Source organism: Erpetoichthys calabaricus, chromosome 9 (genome assembly GCF_900747795.2).
Source record: "Erpetoichthys calabaricus chromosome 9, fErpCal1.3, whole genome shotgun sequence".
Classification (NCBI taxonomy): Eukaryota; Metazoa; Chordata; class Cladistia; order Polypteriformes; family Polypteridae; genus Erpetoichthys; species Erpetoichthys calabaricus.
Genome location: NC_041402.2, coordinates 39192444 through 39216014, shown reverse-complemented (window position 1 = coordinate 39216014; position 23571 = coordinate 39192444). Strand labels below are relative to the sequence as shown.

The 23571-nt window shown below is 42.0% G+C and overlaps 1 protein-coding gene across 6 annotated transcripts in view; it reads right to left on the bottom strand.

Annotated features, from left to right (window-relative positions):
• Positions 1-18966: 18966 nt before the first annotated feature.
• esrp2 (epithelial splicing regulatory protein 2) overlaps positions 18967-23571 on the bottom strand; it is a 43878-nt gene continuing 39273 nt past the window's right edge. For 4 of the 6 annotated variants that reach the window (XM_028809330.2, XM_028809332.2, XM_028809331.2 and 1 more), the window contains one exon: positions 18967-20276. In XM_028809330.2, coding sequence (XP_028665163.1) covers positions 20118-20276 — 159 coding nt within the window. In that variant the 3' untranslated portion in view covers positions 18967-20117. The remainder of the gene's footprint in view (positions 20277-23571) is intronic. The other 2 variants (XM_051931685.1, XM_028809335.2) reach the window with 1 other exon arrangement.

Here is a 23571-nt window from a genome sequence, read left to right as displayed (position 1 = left end):
AGCAGTTCCAGAGTTGGCAGTTGTTTTTTTTTTTTTTTTCTTCTTAACCCAGCTAAGACACCCGTGGTCATCGGGGTGCTGTCACCCAGCCATGTCCGCAGTCTTTTCCTCTTAAACCTTGAGATGTTTGTGTATGCAAGGGGAGCTGTTGGCAAGTGTCAAGCCTGACACTTATGTCAACTGGAGTGCTCTCAAGCCCCCTTTCAGTCGTGATGCGTTACTTTTGTTGGAAAAGCACTGGTAAACCGTATGATGCAGCGAATCATGGAGAGGTGCAACGTGCTAGAATCAGAAAACTGATGACTCACCAATGGACTTGTTACTTATCAGTGAGGTGTCCCTTATCGTGGCCATATAGCGAAGTACAATGGCATGCCAGACTAAAAGCAGCCCCAAACCATAACATTTCCAACATTAATCTGGTTCTTATGGTCAAATGCTGGCATTGGATGTGTCTTCTGGTACAGTGGCCAAATAAGTGACATCTTTGCCTTGTTTGTCACATTCAGCACATTGTTCCAGAAGTCCAGAAGTGGCAAGAGCAACCTGTAGGACCTGTCATAAAATTCTGGGGTTCTTGGGGACTTTCACCATCTCAGACTGAACATGTTGGCCTGGACAAGTTTGCAGTTATTTCAGACTTCCAATTGCGATACAATAGAATACAGTTTATTTTTTCTATAGCCCAAAATCACGCAAGAAGTGCCGCAATGGGCTTTAACAGGCCCCCCAGCCATGACTCTCTAAGAAGACAAGGAAAAACTCCCAAAAAAACCCTAGTAGGGAAAAAATGGAAGAAACCTTGGGAAAGGCAGTGTAAAAAGAGACCTCTTTCCAGGTAGGCTGGGTGTGCAGTGAGTGTCAAAAAGAAGGGGGTCAATACAATACAATACACGGAACAAGTCCTCAAGACAGTATAAAAAATAAAATATTTGCAAGTACGGAGGAGAATTTAACAGTAGATAATATCACATGATTTGGATTTGTTCAGAGACCTCGGCTATCAAGCTGCCTCCCCCATTTGGCCATTCCACAGCTGAGACAGCGCTGGGCCAGCCAATCCGATGAAAGGACCCCTCTACCCCACAATTCCTGCAATCCTCTATCAAGGATGACTTTACCTTAGGCAGACAAACAACTTGGCAGGTGGGCCGTGGCACCAAGTGCCACACTTGAGTATCGAGAAGAGAAACAGAATAGGTGAGGGTTAGTATCCAATTCTAACTATCATGTAACTTATGTTTTAGTGCTAATGACTAACAACAGAGATGCAGTCTGTACAGTTAATCAGCAGCTCTAGTCAGGGTGTGCTAAACTGAAGTAGTGAGTCTTCAGCCGGGATTTGAAAGCTGAGACCGAAGGGGCATCTCTTATAGTAGCAGGCTGACCATTCCACAGTTTAGGAGCCCTGTAACTAAAAGCTCGACCTCCCACTGTTATTTTATTAATCCTTAGAATCATAAGCAGACCAGCATCTTCCAGTCTTAATGTACGTTCTGGTGTGTAAGTCATGATAAGTTCAGACAAGTAAGCCGGACCTCGGCCATTTAAAGCTTTAGATGTTAAAAGGAGGATTTTGAAATCTGCCCTCAACTTAACCAGGAGCCAGTGTAAGGATTTAAGAACTGGAGTTGTATGTTCGTATTGTTTGGAGATTTTTAAACCCTCTGCAGATTAGGCATCTAGAACCTTCTTTCTGAAGGTCTCACTGACCCCTGTTGATCTTGGCATGGTGATAACACACACTTCAACAAACAGCAACCCAAACTTTAAATAAGATGGGTTCCTCTGTCATGATGTTCTAATCATTAACACCAAGTTCCATTTTTAGCTAGTCATAAATGTTGGATTGGACTTCTCCACCTGTGAACTTTTCACTTATTTTTATTTAAATTTACACAATGGACTACAAAAAGTGAATGCAGACTGATGTTTGTTCATTTCCATCACCTGTATCTAAAGATACTGTTTACATGAAGACCAAATCCTGCTATGTCCGCGTATGTTAGAAAGAAGAAACATTTCAAGGCTGTTCCTACTTTTCCAGATCTTCATTAGACACCTGAGTTTTGTACAGTTCTGTCCCATCAGCTGTTCAGCTTACATCTAAACTCCTCTTCTCCTTCCTCTTCCTGGTCCTTGTGTTTATGGACTGCATTATCTTTTTTGTTTGCCATGATTAATTGAAGGCACATCTCCACTGACATTGTTCTTTGCGTATGTGCTGATTTGTAATGACTGCTCAATTCACTGCACAATTTAGCTGCTCAGAGTCACTGATTTGGCATTCATTGGGTTTGTTTGAACCAACTCTTTCCATTGATTTTTTGAATCTACTGGTGACTGTTGAATCCATTGGTTTGCAAGGACCAGCGTCTCCATACGTCATCAGCAATCTACCCAAAGTCGTATCAGCCTCACCACCTTTCACCCTCCCCCTGTCCCCTCATTGAATAAGACCACCACAGCGTCAGCTCTGTAAATTATTAACAAATGCGTCCACCAATTGTATATTTCACGTTGGCCATTTGCTCCACTGTCATCACTCCTCACGGTGTGGAACAGGCAGCCCTGTGGATGCTGTGTCCCATTTCCAGTGTCACTGTGGAATGCCCTAAGCCCCCTTCTCAGGATCTAAACACAGCCATTATGAGAGTGCAGATGGTCCCCTGGAGTTGGTGCAATTTAGTTTTATTTTTCCTCCTTGTAGAAGTGACTCCCATCATTTCGACCTGCAATGAGAATGGCAGCAGGCAGGCAGTTTGACACCCCCAGTAATCTTTGAGGACTTGGTGCTCACAGAGTTGCCTCTCATTCTTCTTTTTCCAAACCACTGGCTTACCTTCATGGCCATCCTTGGGGTGACGAGTTGCTGTCCAGCACAATTCCTTCCTAACTAAATCTAACAACTGGATCTCCATGTTGATGACAATTACTTGTTTGGTCAGAGATTTCGGGGTGTGGGGGGTGGATGATAATTTACAAGGTTGATAAGCCCCTCTTTTAGCTTACAGTCCTGGCACAAAGTTTCTTGAACAACAGATGAAGTAGATTCATTTAAAGGCTCACTTTTAAATGTCAAAAATAATTGTAAGGTTTGATAAATCCACAGACTCTTTCCTGCTGCAGGAACATTTTTCAGAATGCTGGAATTTATTTTTGAAAATTCAGAAACTTTTGTAACATTCCCATCACAAGAACTCGGGCCATTTGGTTCCTGGTACTTTTTTTGATCAACTAGGATCTATCGTAGGGCTCGGGCGATGAATTGCACTGATTGGTTCACCACTCGCACCATCGTAAAACACTGGTAGGAGTTTGAACTTTGGGAAGTTAGCAGTGAAGATGGCGTGCCACATTTGCACGGTGATCACTCGTCATAGTGCCAAGAACCGCACAGAAGTGAAGTTGTGGTTGCTTTGAAGTAGTTTGGCGTGGGGGGACCTCTGGTGACCTCCCACTTGTACCCTATTGCTCTTCAGAGCTGCCTCCCTGGTGCACCATGCCAGACACGGTGACACATCCCCACCTGTATTGGGTCTTCATCTCACGCTGCTCACAAAGTTTTTTTCTGACCACGTCGCAAAGTGGACACCGTGCCGTGTGTCCAAAGTGGTACATTTCAAGGAGAGGCTGGTTATGTGACTGTCAGATTGATGAAAAAAGGTTTAATTATGAGGCAGCAGGTCATCAAAGCACAAAATGAACTTGCAAAAATATCAGAATCCTATCTGTTCATTAAATGGCAGTAGGAGGCGATCAACATGCCAGTCGAACAGACTGCCCACAGCATGAACTTGTTTTGGCTGCTAACCGCGTTGCCATGTGCTTTGTGTTGATGTGGTGAACATAAATCACAGATTTTGTATGAAAATTGTATGTCCTGTTTTATGGTGGGAACACAACACACAAAGGGGTACAGGAACTCACCGCGCCCTGATAAAGGTTCTGTGGTGAAACATCTCAGTGCTATCCACCCCAAGTTTTGATTTGTTGAGAGAGATCTTTAAAATGTCTTTAGACGTGCACTGAGTACAGAAGCTCGGGTCACTGCCACTCCACCAAGGCCTTGCATCCCTCCAAATGCACAAATACTAATAATTCTCCTGCTAAATCAGTTTGAATTTCATTATGTTTTGGCATGGGGGCAGAGAGACACATTTACCTTGCTCCGTGGGATCATGGTCCTAAATTTTAAAGAAACAAAGACTTGCAATACTGGAATAAATTTAAAAACAAAACCATCACACCAGGGCAGAATGGTGGCTCTGAGGCTTGGGATCTACACCAGCAATCAGAAGGTTGCTAAACTCCAGAATTGACTTTACACCATTGGGCCCTTAACCTGCAGTTACTCCATCCTGAGTACAACATGAATCTGCATCCAGTCCTACAAGCAGGTCCTCCAACTTACAGAGAAAACTTGAGGGTTGGTGGCAGGACTGGGACTCCAGCCACCATAAAAAAAAACCTCACACTGTTCTGAAGTGTCACCCGCTGCACTCGGGTTCCAATCCAGGTGGGCACAGCCCTGCACTAGCAGGGCATGCTCCCCACCCCTCTCGTCACACCATGCTCACGGTTCACTTACACCGCTGCTGTTCTGCATGGATTAGGGTCCTTCACATGACAGTCCTGTGCATATGAAACAGAAGAATGAGGACAGGGTGTGGTGGCAGCGCCGGGGTTAGTGCTGCCATCTCAGACTGACAGATTCGTGGCCAGGTCACCATCAGCATGAAGGCTGCAGTCCACCATGTAGTCAGTAAACCCGCTGCCCTCACCTTTAGTTGAGCATTTCCTGATGTAAACCGCCCAGCGTTGACATTTCTGTGATGGATGGTGTCCTGTGCCACCAGACCATGGTGTGACCCCCACCTGGTGTGGCAGCATTGTGCCATATTTACAGACTACATAATCAAGGTGGACACACAGCACTGATGTCTCGGGTACACGTTGGGTGGTAGAGGTTTCGTTTTTCTTCTGAATTAGTACATGAGTAGATAACAGTAAATTTTAAATTAAATGTTACTGAGACAATTATGTGTTTCATTAAAACATTTTAAAATACACCACTTTTCAGCTAAAATTCTTTTTGTAGGACTCTAGCCCAGTACATGATATATGAAAGACAACAAACAAACAAACATGTCCTAAAGCTGACAGACCTCATGAGTTGATTGAACCAAACTGATGAATTAAAATAGAAATGGTTGGAGAAGAAACCACACGGGCAAAGAACAACCAAACTGAACGCGACCTGTGATGGGAGAGTTTAACTATCCGTTTAAGAGAGCGCATAGGAACAAGGCACAAGGTGGTCATCCTGTATCTGCAAGGTCTCTCCCAGGCAGGAGATGCGGGCCAAGCTCTTCTAAAGAAGAACAATAAAACAGACAAGGCTGAGGACCAGAAACACACATAAGTGCAGCAGGTGAAAGACACGTTAAACTGAGGTTTCTTCAAAATCAAAAGAAGTTCAGTACTGTTATCAGCTCTGAACTCAGAGAAACCACTGAAACTAAAGTACACCCCTCTACGGTTCACAGAAGTCTTGTCAGACGTGGTCTTCATGGAAGAGTTGCTGTCAAAAAGCCAAAAATGGAAACAAAGCTAAAAGATTCAACTGCACACCAAACCGCCAGCAATTCGAGAGTCCTCATGGGGAGAGAAAAAAAAAAGGATATTAGCAGACGACCCCATGGAGCAGAACAGTAAAGCACAGCAAAGGTTCCCAGTAGGTTTGTGGCTACATTTCTGCTGCTGGAGATGGAATCTTTAGAACTAAAAAGCTGAAGCAGATTTTCATAAATCATCTGGGAGTCCCAAGTCACAACTAATGAGTTCTGCTGTAGGACACTGATCCCAAACACATGGCCAAGGTCATAAAGAACACAGTTCAGGAAAGAGAAAAACTAGAAGTTCTGCAGCAGGTGGGCAGCCCTGATCTCCACATCACTGAGACGATCTGGGATTAGCTGAAGAGACAGCAAAGGACTGGAAACAAACCACCAGGTGACTTTCTACGAGAACTGATGCAGTTTGTAAAGCCCAGAGGACCAAAAAAAAAAAAATTTCATTTCTCTTGGCTGATGAACATCCCTCTCCTTACCTGTAGTCATCAACCAGTAGTGAGGAGCAAACACCGTGGAGTGTGGCTCACCACACGTTTAGAGAATTGCTAGGAAAGTTGTTGAATTCCACCAAACTCCATGAAATGCACTGAAGTCAGTAACTAGTGTTGAGTGGCTTATAAAGGTGCAGTGGTCTTTAAGTGTCACTGAATGCCAGGCAAGCATCTGCGAACTATGGTGGACCGATTCTCATGGCCAAAAAATGTGACCAGGGGCCTCATGCATAACGCCGTGCATAGAATTCACACTAAAACATGGCGTAAGGACAAAAGCGGAAATGTGCGTACACACGAAAAAATCTAGATGCATAAATCTGTGCGAACGCCAACTTCCACGTTCTTCTGCTCTACGTGCACGCGCCTACCGCCAATCCCCAAACTCCTCCCAGAATTACACCTCTTTGAATATACAAATCAGTATAAACGGCCCTTAAGCTCAGTGTTGTGTGAAAAGGCAATGGCTAAACCACGGGGTGGAAATAGAAGAATTTCAGCGGATACCAAGTGGAGGCAAGGAAAAGCGTACTATTTGTTGGTTTAAACAGTGGTGTATACAACAAAAGGAAGTTGACTGAATGACAGAGCGTCAGAGAAACTCGAAAGCTCAAGTTCACAAAGTCGCACAGTGCCCAAAATAAAAAAGAAGTCAGATATCAAAGTCGCCGTGAAAAGGCAACTCGTAGCCCACCGTCTGAGTGTCATATGAAAGCTTATTAGGGTACAGAGAATAGAAAAAAAAAATAGGGACACAGTGGGGAAAAAAAGCTCGAAATTTCCACTTTAATCACTGTTTATTTTGTCATTAAAGTAGAACATCATAAACTTCATCTTAAAATCATTTAATTTACTAGTTTCTCAAATCCCATCGTAACTAAAGTAGCACGTTAAATGCTTTGTGTTGTATTTGTTCTTCTATGTGCTCTGTGTGTGTTAATCACTACGTGCTTCTTAAACGGGCTTCCTCCGACAGGACACAGAATCCATTACATTCATGATATTACAGCTCTCTGAATTATTAAAATACTGAGATGTATACTTGATATCATTTTCATGATGATAAGAGTTAAAGCATGTTATTAAACACGGGAACACGGTGGCACAGTGGTAGTGACGAGCTGGCACCCTGGCCAGAGATTGTTCCTGCCTCCCGCAAGATGCTTTCTGCGCCGTGCGCAACCTTCAATGAAATATTTTATTGTAGCAGTACTGTCTCTTTCAAACGTACTAACCCCCAATTCCTATCCTTCCGTTGCTTTCTCCAAGTAACCAATCACCACACAATCAGCTCTGTTAAGATGTTAAGCCATCTGTAAGCTTAGAACTCTGATTCTTTAAAACTTTTAAGGAACATCGAAATATCTTCATAGTACGTGTTTAATTATTCTGTCTATCTATCCTGCCAGTGTTGCGCCAGCCCCAGCAAGAATACAGCGCGAGGCAGGAACAATCCCAGAATGGGCACCAGCTAGTCGCTAGCACTGCGACACCGTGTCCTCACATGTTTAATTATTAACAATATAGATTATTTAAATGATGTTAACATTTTATCTGTATAATGTAATTAACATTTTGCTGCACTTCATCTTAAAAATGATATCGTCATCATATGTAAATACGAGCTTTATAAAGTGGCTCAGGTTGTGTAATATTATAACTGTATCGCAAGTTTACAGTGAGGTGATTGTACTTATAAGTGCAAACAGTTCTACAAGGAGCACTTGATGGACTGATTGAGTGCGTTTGTATTTCTTGGGATGAAACTGTTTCTGAACTGCGAGGTCAGCACAGGAAAGGCTCTGAAGCGTTTGCCGTGTGAGAGCAGTTCAAATAGACAGCATGGCTGAGGCAGCGTGTGCTTGATGCTGTATACCGATAATTCTCTTTCCAATCAGCTGCTGTAGAGCTGCGACTCCACACTCAGATACAGTGATATTAATACTCCGAGAGTAATACAGTGAGAGTAATATGGAAAAAGATGATCTGCTGTGGCAACCCCTAACGGGAGCAGCTGAAAGAAGAACAAAAAGGTGCAGTGAGAGTAACAACGCTAAAGCAGCTATGGTATTTAGAATAGTGTGACCATTCTGAGGACCATTATATTGTCACAGGTTCATTACAATCAGATGCCTTAAACTAATAAACAATATGTGGTTAATTTCAGTGTATATGATAAAGCCGCGTCAGGGATGTGGATCTAAAAAGGAAAGGGAAACCACAGCGCTGCTTTGACGCTGGGTGCCGCCAGTTTGCAAAACCGAGTGGAGAACTTGTGTACGCCAAGCATTTAGCTAGCGGGAAAATATGCGTGGCTTTACGCCAAGTTTAGATTTTATACATCGTGATTTGAGCGTGGAAACGGGCTTACGCAACATTTTTGTGCGTACGCATCGTTTATACATGAAGCCCGAGCTGTGAGGCAGCAGTGCTAACCACTGCACCACAGTGTCTCAAACAAAAGATACAAACAGAACGACAGCCACAAACAAAATACAACAAATGGCCACAACCTAGGAACAGGTCAAAGGAAATATATACGTACAATATATACAATATATAATAACTAGGAATCCACAAGGATGAGGGAGGAATGAATCATGTATTTTTTGATGCTTATCAGGTGGCCCACTACATATTCCTCACCCTCAGACCACTCTTTGGTTCAAAGTAGGGCTTGATGTTGGCCACATTGACAGAGTTGGTCTTATCTCCTGTATTGGTATGGCAGGTCCAAACCATTGTGCCGTAAGCTTTGCAGAAAATTTCTGAGGTGGCTTTGGAGAGGAGAGGACTACACAACCAGAGCAGATATCCATCAGTGTATTTCACAGATCGCTGTTTCTTGTTAAACGCCTTGGCCAGCCTGCCCTAACATCTACTCATCCTCTCCTGAAGCCGTTTCTTTAGCAATGCAAGATGGTATAAGGAGTTATATGGACCAGAGGCAGGATGTGGGGGGGGAATATGGAAATCATTCTTTCAAGGGGAATTTGGTGACAGCCAAAACCGGAGGAGTCTCACCTGTCACTTCATGCTACACGGTGTTCAGAGTAAGGCAGAGCTCTGGGAAGCATTGTTACCACCCCTGATGGTGGTCCCCAAAGAAGGATGCCAGCATGGTCTTTAGGGTCCAGTTAACTCACTCAGTCAGGATGCCTTGGGTGTGATAGGCAGTAGTCTTCTTATGCTGCAGGTTCCACTTCTTTTGGGGGGGTTTGGGAGAGTAACCATGCTGGTAAACTGCAGCCCCCCTCTCTGAGACAATGCTCACCTTTTAGGATAGAACAAAGCTGCTCTGTTTTGACATTGGGTAAGGCAAACAGTTCCACCCAATTGGTGAAATAATCCACCACCACCACCACCACCAGCGACAAGGCCTTCTTGTTCTTGCTCCGAGGCAGTGGTCTCAAGAAGTCAATTCCCAAAATCTCTCCTACTGCTGTGGATTGCAAGAGCCCTGCAGATAAAGCAGGAGCGTTTTTACAGTGCTGACACACCATGCACTTTCTTACATGACTCCACACATCCAGACAAACTGTCAGCCACCAGGCTGTCTCCAAGATCTTCTGGACAGTGTTTGTTCCACCAACGTGCTCCGGGCTGTCATGGTAATATTTCAGGAAGTTCGGAGTCAAGGCTTCTGTGACAAGCAGCTGATATTGGATACCCCAAAGCAGATGGGACACTCTCCACCAGACTCTTTATTGCCACCCTACACTGGACGGCTGAGCTCAGGCTTTGTCCTGCAGGCCAAGAGGCAAACCAGTCCACTGACTTGAGACAACACCGACAGCTGATGTCTGGCTCTGTTCAGGAACCCAGGATAATTCAGCTGGAGGCACTTTACCACAACCCTTCTGACAGAACACCTTAAAATGGAAATGCTGGAGTCAAAGAACACACCTGGTTAGTCGAGGTGAAGTCTTCGGGCAATTAATAGCCCAGTTCAAAGCACAGTGGTCTGTGTACACTGTGAACCCCCTCAAGGCAGTGGTGCCATTTCTCCACTGTACTTGAGCCATAGGCTATAACCTTTTGTTTGCCATCTCATAGCTTCATTAATACAGGCCTGAGTCCGTGATCACTGGGGGCAAGCGGAGGGGCGAGCTGTGCCAAGACAGGCGGATGCTGCATTGCCTTCTTTAACATCTCAAATACATCTTGACACCCATAGCCAGGTCACCTCCTTCCTTGTCAGCCTGGTTGGGAATCAATTTGTGATACCACTCCACCATACCTAAAAAGCATTGTAGGACGGGGGTACCCCCCACCCACAGTCACCTTCTTCAGGTCAACCCTCACTCCTCCAACCAACACCAACTGTCAGAGGTTTGGGTCTGTAGGAAGGGACACTTTATGTTCAGTGGATGCAGAGCCTGTCTGAGCCATTGAGGTCCTGAAGGAGATGGACAGTCAAGGAGAAGACAATGAGGTCCTCCATGCAAATGAAGTAGATTTTTGCAAGCGCCCCCCTTCAGCACCTCCTCCATTACCCACTGAAATGTTGCTACAGCATTTTTTTTTTTTTTTAGCCCAAAAGGCATGGGGTAAGCATTATGGTGGGTTTTGACATTAACACCCCTATTAACACCCCTATTAACCCGCTCCTGGCGGGCCGCAGTGGCTACAGGTTTGCATTCTAACCCTTTTCTTAATTAGTGACCTGTTTGTGCTGCTAATGAACTTCTTTTGAATTAATTTTAATTGACTTGCTTCTGAAGACTCAGACCCCTGAATTGTTTCTTTTTCCTTAATTAGATACAAAATGAGCCAAAACAGGACCAGTAAACGGTGTCCATCATAAATTATCTGAAAAGAAAGAAAGATGAAGATCTTAGGAATGCAGATCTGCTCAGGTCAACAAAACATTTTAGCAGAGCTCTTAGAAAAGAGAAAATCAACAATTTGTGAAATGTCTGCTATTGCACAGTGAGAGCAGCACAAGTCATGTAATTAAACCACGGGTTTAATTAACAACAATTAAAATTCCAAAGAAGTTAATTAGCAAAAACAGGTCACTAATTAAGAAAAGGGTAAGAATGAAAACCTGCTGCCACTGTGGCCTTCCAGGACTGGAGTTGGAGAACCCTGATCTAAGCCCACACAAAACCGGCAAGTGCGATCAGATTTTGGGGTTTATACCACCAGTGATGCCCAGGATGAGGAGGTGCCATCATCTTCTTAACGCACTTGGCTCTGTGCCCAACAGGAATCTCACCCACTGTTTGAATTTGCAGCACTGATTGTCCCTGAAATCTCTTTTGTTAAATTTAAACCATGAAAATAGAAAATACATTGTAAACACTAATAAATCTTTCATTGTTATTATAGCACAGGGTTACTTTATTTTCATGGAGGGGGAAGGCTATTACTGACTGGTAAGGGAAGCACATGGCTAATTATGCATGCAAATTCCCCATGTGGTGCTGCACAGAGATCATCAGTGTTATACGCCCAGTGGCAGTACTTCCAGTATTCCGATTACAATCTACTAATGTACCCCTAAACACATCCAGGGTGATCAGATGGCAACATGTGTGCCCGAAGCAGCTCTGCAAAGATATTACAGAATGCATGCTTGAGAGATCTGTGCATGGCTGCTTCAGCGGTGTGATATCATGCTGGCATCACAATGCATCATTTCATCTTTGGACTCCCAGTTAACTGTACCACACCCCCAGAGGCGCTGCTCCAATCTGCTCGGCAATCTCACATTCTCGTCTTCCATCACTCGAACAAGATCCCCACATGCAGATTTTAAAATTGTAGTAAACTTCCAGCTGCTAGAAAGCACAGAGGATGCCAGCAGATTTACGCTACATTTTAAAAATGAGGGCCGGACAGAATCAGGCCAACAACTAAGCCTTATAGCATTTCCACGCTGATGCCCAAATATTAACTCCCCAAAAATACCTATATAGATTAAACACATTCAAAAAAATATATAGTAAATAAGGGACATTTATAACTACTACTGTACTTACAAACATTGTAAGTGAACATGAACAAGCCCCCATACGATTTACAGTCCTAGAAAAGTCTTTACGTTTCTAGAACCACTTTCATCAACTACAGTAAACAAAGGTTAAAGGATGGAAAGATGCGCACAACACTCCTTTTAATAAACTTGGATAGTGATCACAGTCCTACCACCAGAGCCCAGAAGATGAATAGTCTTCGGGGGTGCACCCCTTATCAAAGAGCATTGGTGGGCTGGATTGTGAGGAGAAAGAATCCACTGCCATCCTTCACCACCACAAACGCCCTTAGGTGCTGCTGCTGATGGAGTCGATCTGAAAATGGTACAATCAAAAAAGTCTTCTGGTTTTATCTGTGTAATGTCTACAAACCACAAACAAAAAAAAACAAAAAAAAAATATCCCCCAGTCCCCTCCGTATCTTGCAAACTTGTATAAAGACAGAGACCCCAATTTACAAACAGGAATCTGAGACCAGCGTTGTTGTTCAAATTTAACAATCACTCAACAGTACTTACATACACAAAAATAAAAGCCCCCTATGTGGCTCCGCTACAAAATCTTGTACTTATTTCTGGATTTACATACATCCCCGTCACAAATTTGTTGTAAAAGTTCTACGTAGAAGCTAATTTCTTTGTGTTTATCTTGGACCCCCTTCTACAATCTAAATTTAAAAAAAAAATTAAAAATTCAAGTGTTAGATGTTCCCATTATGGCTCTACACCACTTCCTTCATATCTTACCGTTTCATTCACTGGCATCGCCTCACAGACAGGTGACCGATCTTTATTTCCTTATTTTTCAACTCTTCAGGGATGAGCAACATAAATCACTTTCCGGATTTGGTCCTTCCCATCGATTTTATCCGCAGCTCGTAAAGGTCTATGTCACATTTGACATCCTCGAAGTCGTGTAATGGGAGAGCAGCTTAAGGAGAAAGCAAGTTTGTTTTTAATTTCTACTCAACATAACCTAAAGATGCAAAGCAATATGTCCACAAATACAAAAATGTACCAACAACAACATTTATTTATATAGCACATTTTCATACAAAAAGTAGCTCAAAGTGCTTTACATAATGAAGAGAAGAAAAATAAAAGACAAAATAAGAAATTAAAATAAGACAACATTAGTTAACATAGAAAGGAGTAAGGTCTGATGGCCAGGGTGGACAGAAAAAACAAAAAAAAACTCCAGAAAGCTGGAGAAAAAAATAAAATCTGTAGGGGTTCCAGGCCACGAGACCGCCCAGTCCCCTCTGGGCATTCTACCTAACATAAATGAAACAGTCCTCTTTGTAGTTCGGGTTCTCATGGAGTCACTTGATGTTGATGGTCATACAGACTTCTGGCTTTTAATCCATCCATCACTGTTGGAACATCATGGTGCTTTGGGTAGATGGTGGTGGCGCACGCCACCACCAACAGGACACCGGAAAAGGAAACAGAAGAGAGAGTAGGGGTTAGTACAGATTTTGAATGAATAGTTATTATAATTAATTGGATATACAGAGTATCAGGATTAAATTACAGTGAAGTTATGAGAAGGCCATGTTAAAGTAATGTGTTTTCAGCAGTTTTTTAAAGTGCTCCACTGTATTAGCCTGGCGAATTCCTACTGGCAGGCTATTCCAGATTTTAGGTGCATAACAGCAGAAGGCCGCCTCACCACTTCTTTTAAGTTTTGCTCTTGGAATTCTAAGCAGACACTCAGTTGAGGATCTGAGGTTGCGATTTGGAATATAAGGTGTCAGACATTCCGATATATAAGATGGAGCGAGATTATTTAAAGCTTTATAAACCATAAGCAGAATTTTAAAGTCAATCCTGAATGACACAGGTAACCAGTGTAGTGACATCAAAACTGGAGAAATGTGTTCGGATTTTCTTTTCCTAGTTAGGATTCTAGCAGCTGCATTCTGCACTAGTTGCAAACGATTGATGTCTTTTTTTGGGTAGACCTGAGAGGAGTGCGTTACAGTAATCTAGCCGACCGAAAACAAAAGTGTGAACTAATTTCTCTGCATCTTTCGATGATATAAGAGGTCTAACTTTTGCTATGTTTCTTAGGTGAAAAAATGCTATCCTAGTGATCTGATTAATATGCGATTTAAAATTCAGATTACAATCAACGGTTACCCCTAAGCTTTTTACCTCCGATTTGACTTTTAATCCTAATGCATCCAGTTTATTTCTAATAGCCTCATTGTATCCATTATTGCCAATCACTAAGATTTCGGTTTTTTCTTTATTTAATTTGAGAAAGTTACTATTCATCCATTCTGAGATACAAGTTACCAAAACCTAAGAGTAGTAAATGTATACATTATGTTGATGACCAAGGATTTCTTTAACCTCCTTGGTGTTAACCCTGAGCAGGACTTGGGCTCGGAATTCTATGTCGAGTAATTACAGTTAAGCTGAAATCAGAATCGGGGGGGGAAATTTAATTAACTGCTTTCAATTTTTTTTTAATCTTAAACTCTCAAAACAGTAATCTGCTGCCATCTAGTGGATGAAATAACATCCTGCAAAAAAAAAAAAAAAAAAAATTCTGTATCTTGCCACTGTAAGGGTACTCAATATTCGTGAGTGGGGTGGAGCCTTCAACCAAAACACAATGGCATCAACACCAGAAGTGATAACGCCAGCTTTAGAACAAACTGAAACTAAACCATTAGAGTGATGACAAGGTGAACTGGCCAATAGATGGTGACATGGACATGGCACTCTAGGACCAAAACTGCCAGTATCTACGTGGCAAAAAGGGAAAATGAATGCAATCAAGAATGACGACAAGATAGATGTAAGCCCCCTTAGCACTGTTCACCATGCAGCAACTGTCAATGTTCATGTCAGGGGAAATAAATAAGTCATAAAGCCTTGTTCTGCGATAGCCTACTTGAAAAACATAAGGAGCACCTCAATTGTGACATTCTGCCTCCTCATATGCAACTAACTGTTCCGACTCCAACACATGGCAGAGTGTTGCTGAGGGTCTCAAAACCTGTCACACTAAGATCTAGCAGTATAGCACAGGGCAACTGCACATACCTTTCCCACTGTATGTATGACTATGTTTTGGTTACTTGGTCATTTCTGTTACACATCATCACATTTTTATTGTTGAAGTAAATTCAATGTTTGACTAATTTTTCTGGGGTTAAACACTAAGGCGGCTACTTAAAATGGCAGGCTGATCAGTTAGTTACCAAACTTAACAGAATACTCACAGCATAATAGCCAGTGCAATACCAGCTTATTCTTTTTCTTTCGGCTGTTCCCGTTAGGGGTTGCCACAGCTGATAATCTTCTTCCATATCTTTCTGTCGTCTGCATCTTGCTCTGTGACACCCATCACCTACATGTCCTCTCTCACCACATCCATAAACCTCCTCTTAGGCCTTCCTCTTTTCCTTTTTCCTGGCAGCTCTATCCTTAGCATCCTTCTCCCAATATACCCAGCATCTCTCCTCTGCACATGTCCAAACCAACACAATCTCGCCTCTCTGACTTTGTCTCCCAACCGTCCAACTTGAGCTGACCCTCTAATGGACTCATTTCTAATCCTGCCCATCCTCATCACACTCAATGTAAATCTTAGCATCTTTAACTCTGCCACCTTCAGCTGTCTCCTACTTTCTGGTCAGTGTCACCATCTCCAACCCATATAACATAGCAAGAGTAAAAGGGAAGATCTGCAGGGTGGTAGTGAGACCAGCCGATACCCATCTGTCACAAATTACTCCTGACACTCTTCTCCACCCATTCCACCCTGCCTGCACTCTCTTTTTCACCTCTCTTCCACAATCCCTGTTACTCTGTACTGTTGATCCCAAGTATTTAAAAACTTATCCACCTTCATCAACTCTACTCCCTGCATCCTCACCATTCCACTGACCTCCCTCTCATTTACATACATGTATTCTGTCTTGTTCCTACTGACTTTCATTCCTCTGTAGAGCATATCTTCACCTCTCCAGAATCTCTTCAACCTGCTCCCTACTCTCGCTACAGATCACAATGTCAACAGCAAACATCATAGTCCATGAGGACTCCTGTCTAATCTAGTCTGTCAACCTGTCCATCACCATTGCAAATAAAGGGCTCAGAGCCAATCCCTGATGTAATCCCACCTCCACATTGAATGCATCTGTCACTCCTACCACAGACCTCACCACTGTCACACTTCCCGCGTACATATCCTGTATAACTCTAACATACTTCTCTGCCACTCCCGACTTCCTCATACAATACCACAACTCCTCTCGAGGCACCCTGTCATATGCTTTCTCCAGGTCCACAAAGATGCAATGCAACTCCTTCTGGCCTTCTCTAAACTTCTCCATCAACATCCTCAGAGCAAACATCACATCTATGGTGCTCTTTCTTGGCATGAAACCATACTGCTGCTCACTAATCATCACCTCACTTCTTAACCTAGCTTCCACTACTCTTTCCCAGAACTTCATGCTGTGGCTTATCAAATTTATTCCCCTGCAGTTACTGCAGTCCTGCACATCCCCCTTATTCTTAAATATCAGCACCAGTACACTTCTTCTCCACTCCTCAGGCATCCTCTCACTTTCCAAGATTCCATTAAACAATCTGGTTAAAAACTCCACTTCCATCTCTCCTAAACACCTCCATGCTTCCATAGGTATGTCATCTGGACCAACAGCCTTTCCATTTTTCATCCTCTTCATAGCTATCCTTACTTCCTCCTTGCTAATCCGTTGCACTTCCTGATTCACTATCTCCACATCATCCAACCTCTTCTCTCTCTCTCTTGTTCTCTTCATTCATAAGCCTCTCAAAGTACTCTTTCCATCTGCTCAACACAATCTCCTCACTTGAGTATGTTTCCATCTTTATCCTTTATCAACCTAACCTGCTACACATCTTTCCCAGCTCTGTCCCTCTGTCTAGCCAATCGGTACAGGTCCTTTTCTCCCTCCTTAGCGTCCAACCTCTCATACAACTCATAATACACCTTTTTCTTTAGTCTTCATCTTGTGCCTTATCTCCTTGTACTCTTGTCTACTTTCTGCATCTCTGACTATCCCACTTCTTTGTCATCCTCTTCCTCTGTATACTCTCATGTATTTCCTCATTCCTCCACCAGGTTTCCTTTTCCTCTTTACAGATGTCACGCCAAGCACCCTTCTTGCTGTCACCCTTACTACATCTGCTGTAGTTTCCCAAGCTTTCTGGTAACTCTTCACTGCCACCCAGTGCCCGTCTCACCTCCTCCCTAAACTCAACCTTGCAGTCTTCCTTTTTCAACTTCTACCATTTGATCCTTGGCACTGCCCTCACTCTCCTCCTCTTGTTGTTGGTCTCCAACGTCATCCTACAGACCACCATCCTATGCTGTTTAACTACACTTTTCCCTGCCACCACTTCGCAGTCTTCAGTCTCCTTCAGATCAGCTCTTCTGCATAGGATGTAATCTACCTTTGTGCATCTTCCTCCACTCGTGTGTAACCCTATGTTCCTCCCTCTTCTTAAAATACGTATTCACCACAGCCATGTCCACTCTTTTGGCAAAATCCATTATCCACTGACCTTCATTCCTCTCTGACACCATACCTAGCCATCACCCCCTCGTCTCCACCGTTCCTTTCACCAACATGTCCATTGAAATCTGCTCCAAACACCACTTTTTGTCCCTTGGGTACACCGTTCATCACTTCAACTCACTCCAAAGATCTTCTCTCTCACCAATTGTATACTGAACTTGCGGTGCATATGCACTAACAACATTCATCAGCACACCTCCAATTTCCAGCTTCATAATCATTACTCTGACACTCTTCTCACCTCCAAAACACTCTTGACATGCTGTTCCTTCAGAATAACCCCTACTCCATTTCTCCTACTATCCACACTATGATAGAACAATTTGAATCCAATCCACCTGGCCTTACTCCCCTTCCATTTAGTCTCTTGCATGCACAATATATCAACCTTCCTTCTCTCCATCATATCTGCTAACTCTCTCCCCTTACCAGTCATACTGCCAACATTCAAAGTTCCTACCCTCAGTTCCACTCTTTACCTTCCTCCTCTCCTCCTGCTTATTAAACTACAAAAATGTTTTGACAACTAAGATGCTGGGGGGTTGGGCATTTACAAAGGCAAACAGATCAAGCAGCCTTGGCCAAAAGGACTTTGGCAAATCAAAGTTTGGAGGTGTGGTAGGCTTTGGTGACACACCAGAGCTGCACAAACTGGGCATCAGTCTCAAATTTTATTTCTTACCTTCATATCCTCCAATGCAGGCCTAACCGTAACTGCTTCAGACAAGCAGCCGCAGTATTCAAAATTTGTGGGTTTATGACTCCTGTCCTTTACATTTGGCTCTATTAGCAGAGTCTCTCAATTCAAAAAAAAAAAGAGATGTTGAATTTTCAAAACCCTTTTTTGTTTTTTTCTAAAATTGTCATCTGCCAAGGACAAAATACAGAAATGTAGACAGTCTTGCTTAAAATTAAATAGGTCACATTACAATCACAACAGCACCTTAGACACACAATTGGGCCTTTTCAAAGAAAGACGTTAGCTTAGCCCAGAGACTCCATTCTTAAAAACCCCAACCAGTGAATTTAACAATACTTTATTAAAGCATGAAGGGAAATTCAAATGATTAGTGGTGCAAAAAGAGAATAAAAACATAATTGAATAAAGATTAGGTTGAAATAAATGTAGTCTGCAATATCTTCCAGTGACTTCTGGCTGGAATGAAGGACAGAGCAAAAGAGACGTCCCACTCTTAACATTGTGACACAGAAGCAGTACCTCAGCAATACTCAGAAAAGTATTTTAGTCTTAAAAAAATACAAAAAATGACTCATTATATTAGGTTTTTGTTTATTATTTTAAAGATACATACAAATCTCTCAAATCAAACAAGTTTCAAACTTGTTAAAATAATAAAAAAAAACAAAAACAAAAACCTCAAGCTCTATTCTGTTGAGGTTCTCATACATTTTCTGCTGCTCTGGACACTCATTTAAGGCATAAAATAATGAGCGAGTCAAGGTGTCCATGTAGCAGATTGCTTTCAGACAACTACAGTTAAAGTCAATCATATGCATATACAATACACAGTATGGTTTGTCCACATACAGAAAAAAAAAAAAAAAAAATCTACATAACATGCACTATAAGGCATAGTAACTGAAAGCTGGCCTCAGCTCCACTGGACTCAATTCTCAAGTGTTAAATGTTTTGAAGGCACACAAGGGTACAGAACTGTTTAAGGAAACAAATCTCGGATGTCCAGGTTTTTGTAGATTCTTATGAATGTATACAAGTCCATCTATTTGGGTTCAAGAAGAAAACATTTCCAAGGTCTCCATTTTTTATAGACTTATTGTATCCTCTGAGGTGTGTTTCACTGTAAAAACAAATGGGAATGGCAACCAGGATTTACATTAATGGAAGGCAGACTGTTGGCTCTTGTAGCACTGTAAAGTAAATGAACTTCACAGAACTTCAGACCCCCCAGCAAGCCGGTAATGGGACATCCAGGATGAAACAGATGGAACAAAAACAGAGGTACTTTGAATCTTTCCAAAGATTTGAGGGCCAGAAATACAGGTACAAAATAGCTTTTCATATTTATAAATCCAAGGTTTCCAATTATGCTAGTTCATAAACAGATCAGAGTGCAGGCATTAAGGAGAGTGACTGCTTCTTCAAACAACTTGTAGAATCTCAGATGCTGGGATGTGTGCAAAAAGAAAAAAAAAAAAGAAAAGTTGGGGCTATAGAGCAGCAGTACACTGAAGTGCTTGGCCTTTTAGGTCCTTTCACCCACACGCTGATCAGCTAGGTAGGTGATTTGCCATTTGAGGTATACCCATCAGGTCTCTTTTGAACAATCAAACTTCAGCATTCAGGACAGGTTTAAAACAAAAATAGGCACTTTAACAGGAACAACTTAATTAAAAAGTCTTCCAGAGGTATCTGTGCTCCTTTCCATCTGCCAAGCCAAAAAAATTATACCACAAAAAGATCAATGTATCTGCCTGCAATAGTGCGACCAGACCGCTCAGCCACAGCTTGCTTTGCCATTTCAAGACTTGGAAAGGTAACCAAAGCTTCGCCACTGCGCTGGCCACTGAAATTGTACAACACAAGTATAGAATCTGGATGCAGCTGGAATAAAAGGAAACAAACATTCAAACTTTCTACCATTCTACCAAGTAATTCCTAAAAGACCCAAAAAAAAAAAAAAAAATTCCCACTTCAATTAATCTCTTTTATTGAACGTTAGTGAGCAATTTTTTAAGCCGACATGATAAACGTCCCTGTGTTACTCATCTTCTAAAATTCCATAAATTGCACCAAACCATGCTAGAAAAGACATCTTTGATAAAGGTTTCATTTCCAGCTTACTTAATGAGCTCAAAAAGGTTGACAATAATAATAATAAATAAATTAAAAAAAAAAAAATTAAAAAAAAATTACATATTGGGAAATCATTGCACTGTGGGCTTATAGCAGATAAGAATGAATGAACAGCAAGTGCTCAAAGGCTTGAGAGAATTCATTCACTTGTAAATTAGTGTACAATAAGTTAAAAAAAAGTGCATTAATTTGTATTGGACTTTTACATATTTTTTCCAGCTTTGCTTCTAAATCCACAACCTTAAAGGAGAAAAGCAATCTAGATGAAAACAGCACCCTCACCAGGTTCATTTAAATGAAACAATTCACTGAAGTGTGATATTCAGATTTTAAATTTCTACTTAAGATTAAGCACACGTATCCAAAGTAGCTTAGACATTACATGGAAGAGTCTGGAAATAACTAAGAAATGTTCTTACAATAAATGAAAGAACAACAAACCTCAAACAGAAAGCAGCAGTTCTCACAAACAATTTTAATGAAATCCCAACACGATTTCTACATTGCCCTGCTGAATTACATACCCTCACAATATTTGCCAATTCCATTGAAAATTCTTCATTGCCACTTGCATAATCAACACTGTAGCAATCACAGCCCCAACGCCACCACTCTACATAGTGCTATTTTTCCGAGTCTCCAACATATACCAAGTGAAATTCTGGCACAACCATTCCCCATCTGTTACATCTTAACTCCAACTTCTGCACAAGGCTTAATGAAAGCTCAAGAGAAAAGCAACACCACTAGTAAAGCACATCTTGGCGAGTTATATCCAAAGGCTTGCTTTACAATTTGTAATTTTGTTTTTTTGCAAGCACTCCAACAACTACTACCACCACCAAACAAGAAAAACGAGCATCAGAGATGTAGGGTCATCAGGAGCCCTGCCTTCTTCTAGTCCCAAAACCATTTTACAAACATGTTTTCTTTTTGGCTGGTCTGGCAGTTATGGCAGTAAACATTAGCTTGAAACAAACTTATAAATCATCTGAATGTGTTTCTGCAATTGCATGTTCAATTTACTGAATTTATAAAATTGCTGCAAAAATTTTATAACATGAAATAAGGGTATGCACTATAGAAGTTAAACCTCTATCACATTTTATTCAATGCTCTCTGTACAGTATGTTTGTTACCGTACTCAATGACCTTTAACAATTTCATTCTGCTACACTAAAACTTACCTTTTGCTGGCTTTCACAGTGGTTTTCCAATTACAACATACATAAGAGTTTTAATTTCAAGATTGAGCACAACTACCGAATTTAAAGTGAGATTATTGGGGAGAGGGAGATGGGTCAAAATAAGTGACCACTGAGCTTGTTTGGTTAAGCTCTACCAATCTGTTATGTAGCAGATTTTAAATACCACTGTATAGCAAGCATTTGTGTGCGAAATGGGAATAATTGTCATGTTTTTATCTTGGTTTATTAGTTAAGGTGTTCTGCTAATTTAGGTTTGATGCCCAAATACCTGTAGCATTCAACACCGAGTCATGTGTCCTGGTGTCAATTTCACATGTCATTAATACCAAGATACAATTAAGCAAGGAAACTGAAAGTGTAATAGGAAAGTTGCAAAAGAGTTAAGACCCTAAAACTAGGCCAAACACGTTCCAAAATGTCTTTAAAATGTAAATCTCACTGTACTGCTCCATTCTAAATACAAAATAAAAAGAGAACTAAGCAAACAAGATTAAAGGTAAAATGACTAATTATAAAACTGGCTAGAGCAAAAACTTGCAGGAATAGGACTGGAAACCATCAATCATAAGTATAGGAGTAGATTCATACCTGATAGCATGGATCGTGGACTATCTTAAAGACAGACCTCAGTATGTGCGTATCGGGAACTGCAGGTCTGACATTGTGGTCAGCAACACAGGAGCGCCGCAGGGGACTGTACTTTCTCTGGTCCTGTTCAGCCTATATACATCACATTTCCAATACAACTCTGAGTCCTGCCACGTGCAAAAGTTCGCTGACGACACTGCTATCGTGGGCTGCATCAGGAGTGGGCAGGAGGAGGAGTATACGAACCTAATCAAGGACTTTGTTAGATGGTGCAACTCAAACCATCTACAGCTGAACACCAGCAAAACCAAGGAGCTGGTGGTGGATTTTAGGAGGCCCAGGCCCCTCATGGACCCCGTGATCATCAGAGGTGCAGACCTATAAATATCTGGGAGTGCAGCTGGATGATAAATTAGACTGGACTGCCAATACTGATGCTCTGTGTAAGAGAGGACAGAGCCGGCTATACTTCCTTAGAAGGCTGGCTTCCTTCAACATCTGCAATAAGATGCTGCAGATGTTCTATCAGATGGTTGTGGTGAGTGCCGTCTTCTAGGCGGTGGTGTGCTGGAGAGGCAGCATGAAGAAGAGGGATGCCTCATGCCTGGACAAACTGGTGAGGAAGGCAGGCTCTATTGTAGGCACGGAGCTAGACACTTTGACATCCGTGGCAGAGCGACTGGCACTGAGCAGGCTCCTGTCAATAATGGAGAATCCACTGCATCCACTAAACAGTATCATCTCCAGACAGAGGAGCAGCTTCAGCGACAGACTGCTGTCACTTTCCTGCTCCACTGACAGACTGAGGAGATCGTTCCTCCCCCACACTATGCGACTCTTCAATTCCATCCATTGGGGGGTAAACATTAACAAAATACAAAGATATTGTCTGTCTGTATACCTGCATTGTTATCACTCTTTTTTCTTTATCAGTATGCTGCTGCTGGAGAGTGTGAATTCCCCTTGGGATTAATAAAGTATCTATCTATCTAAAGAACTTAAATGTTTTCCATGGTTTGTATTCAGAAATGCTAGATAGATATTCTATTCCTGAATGGGAATACCATACTTCTAGAAGAGTATCTCCCATCTCTTGGTGGAACCCAAGGACTTGCAACATACAAAGAACTCTGTTAAAAACTAAGAAGTCATGAATTAAAGATGGACAGCGAACACAACTAAAAAGGAGTTTAAAAGTAGCCATTTCTGCAGTTTTAGCAAGAGGGACACCAAAACTTTAAGGTACT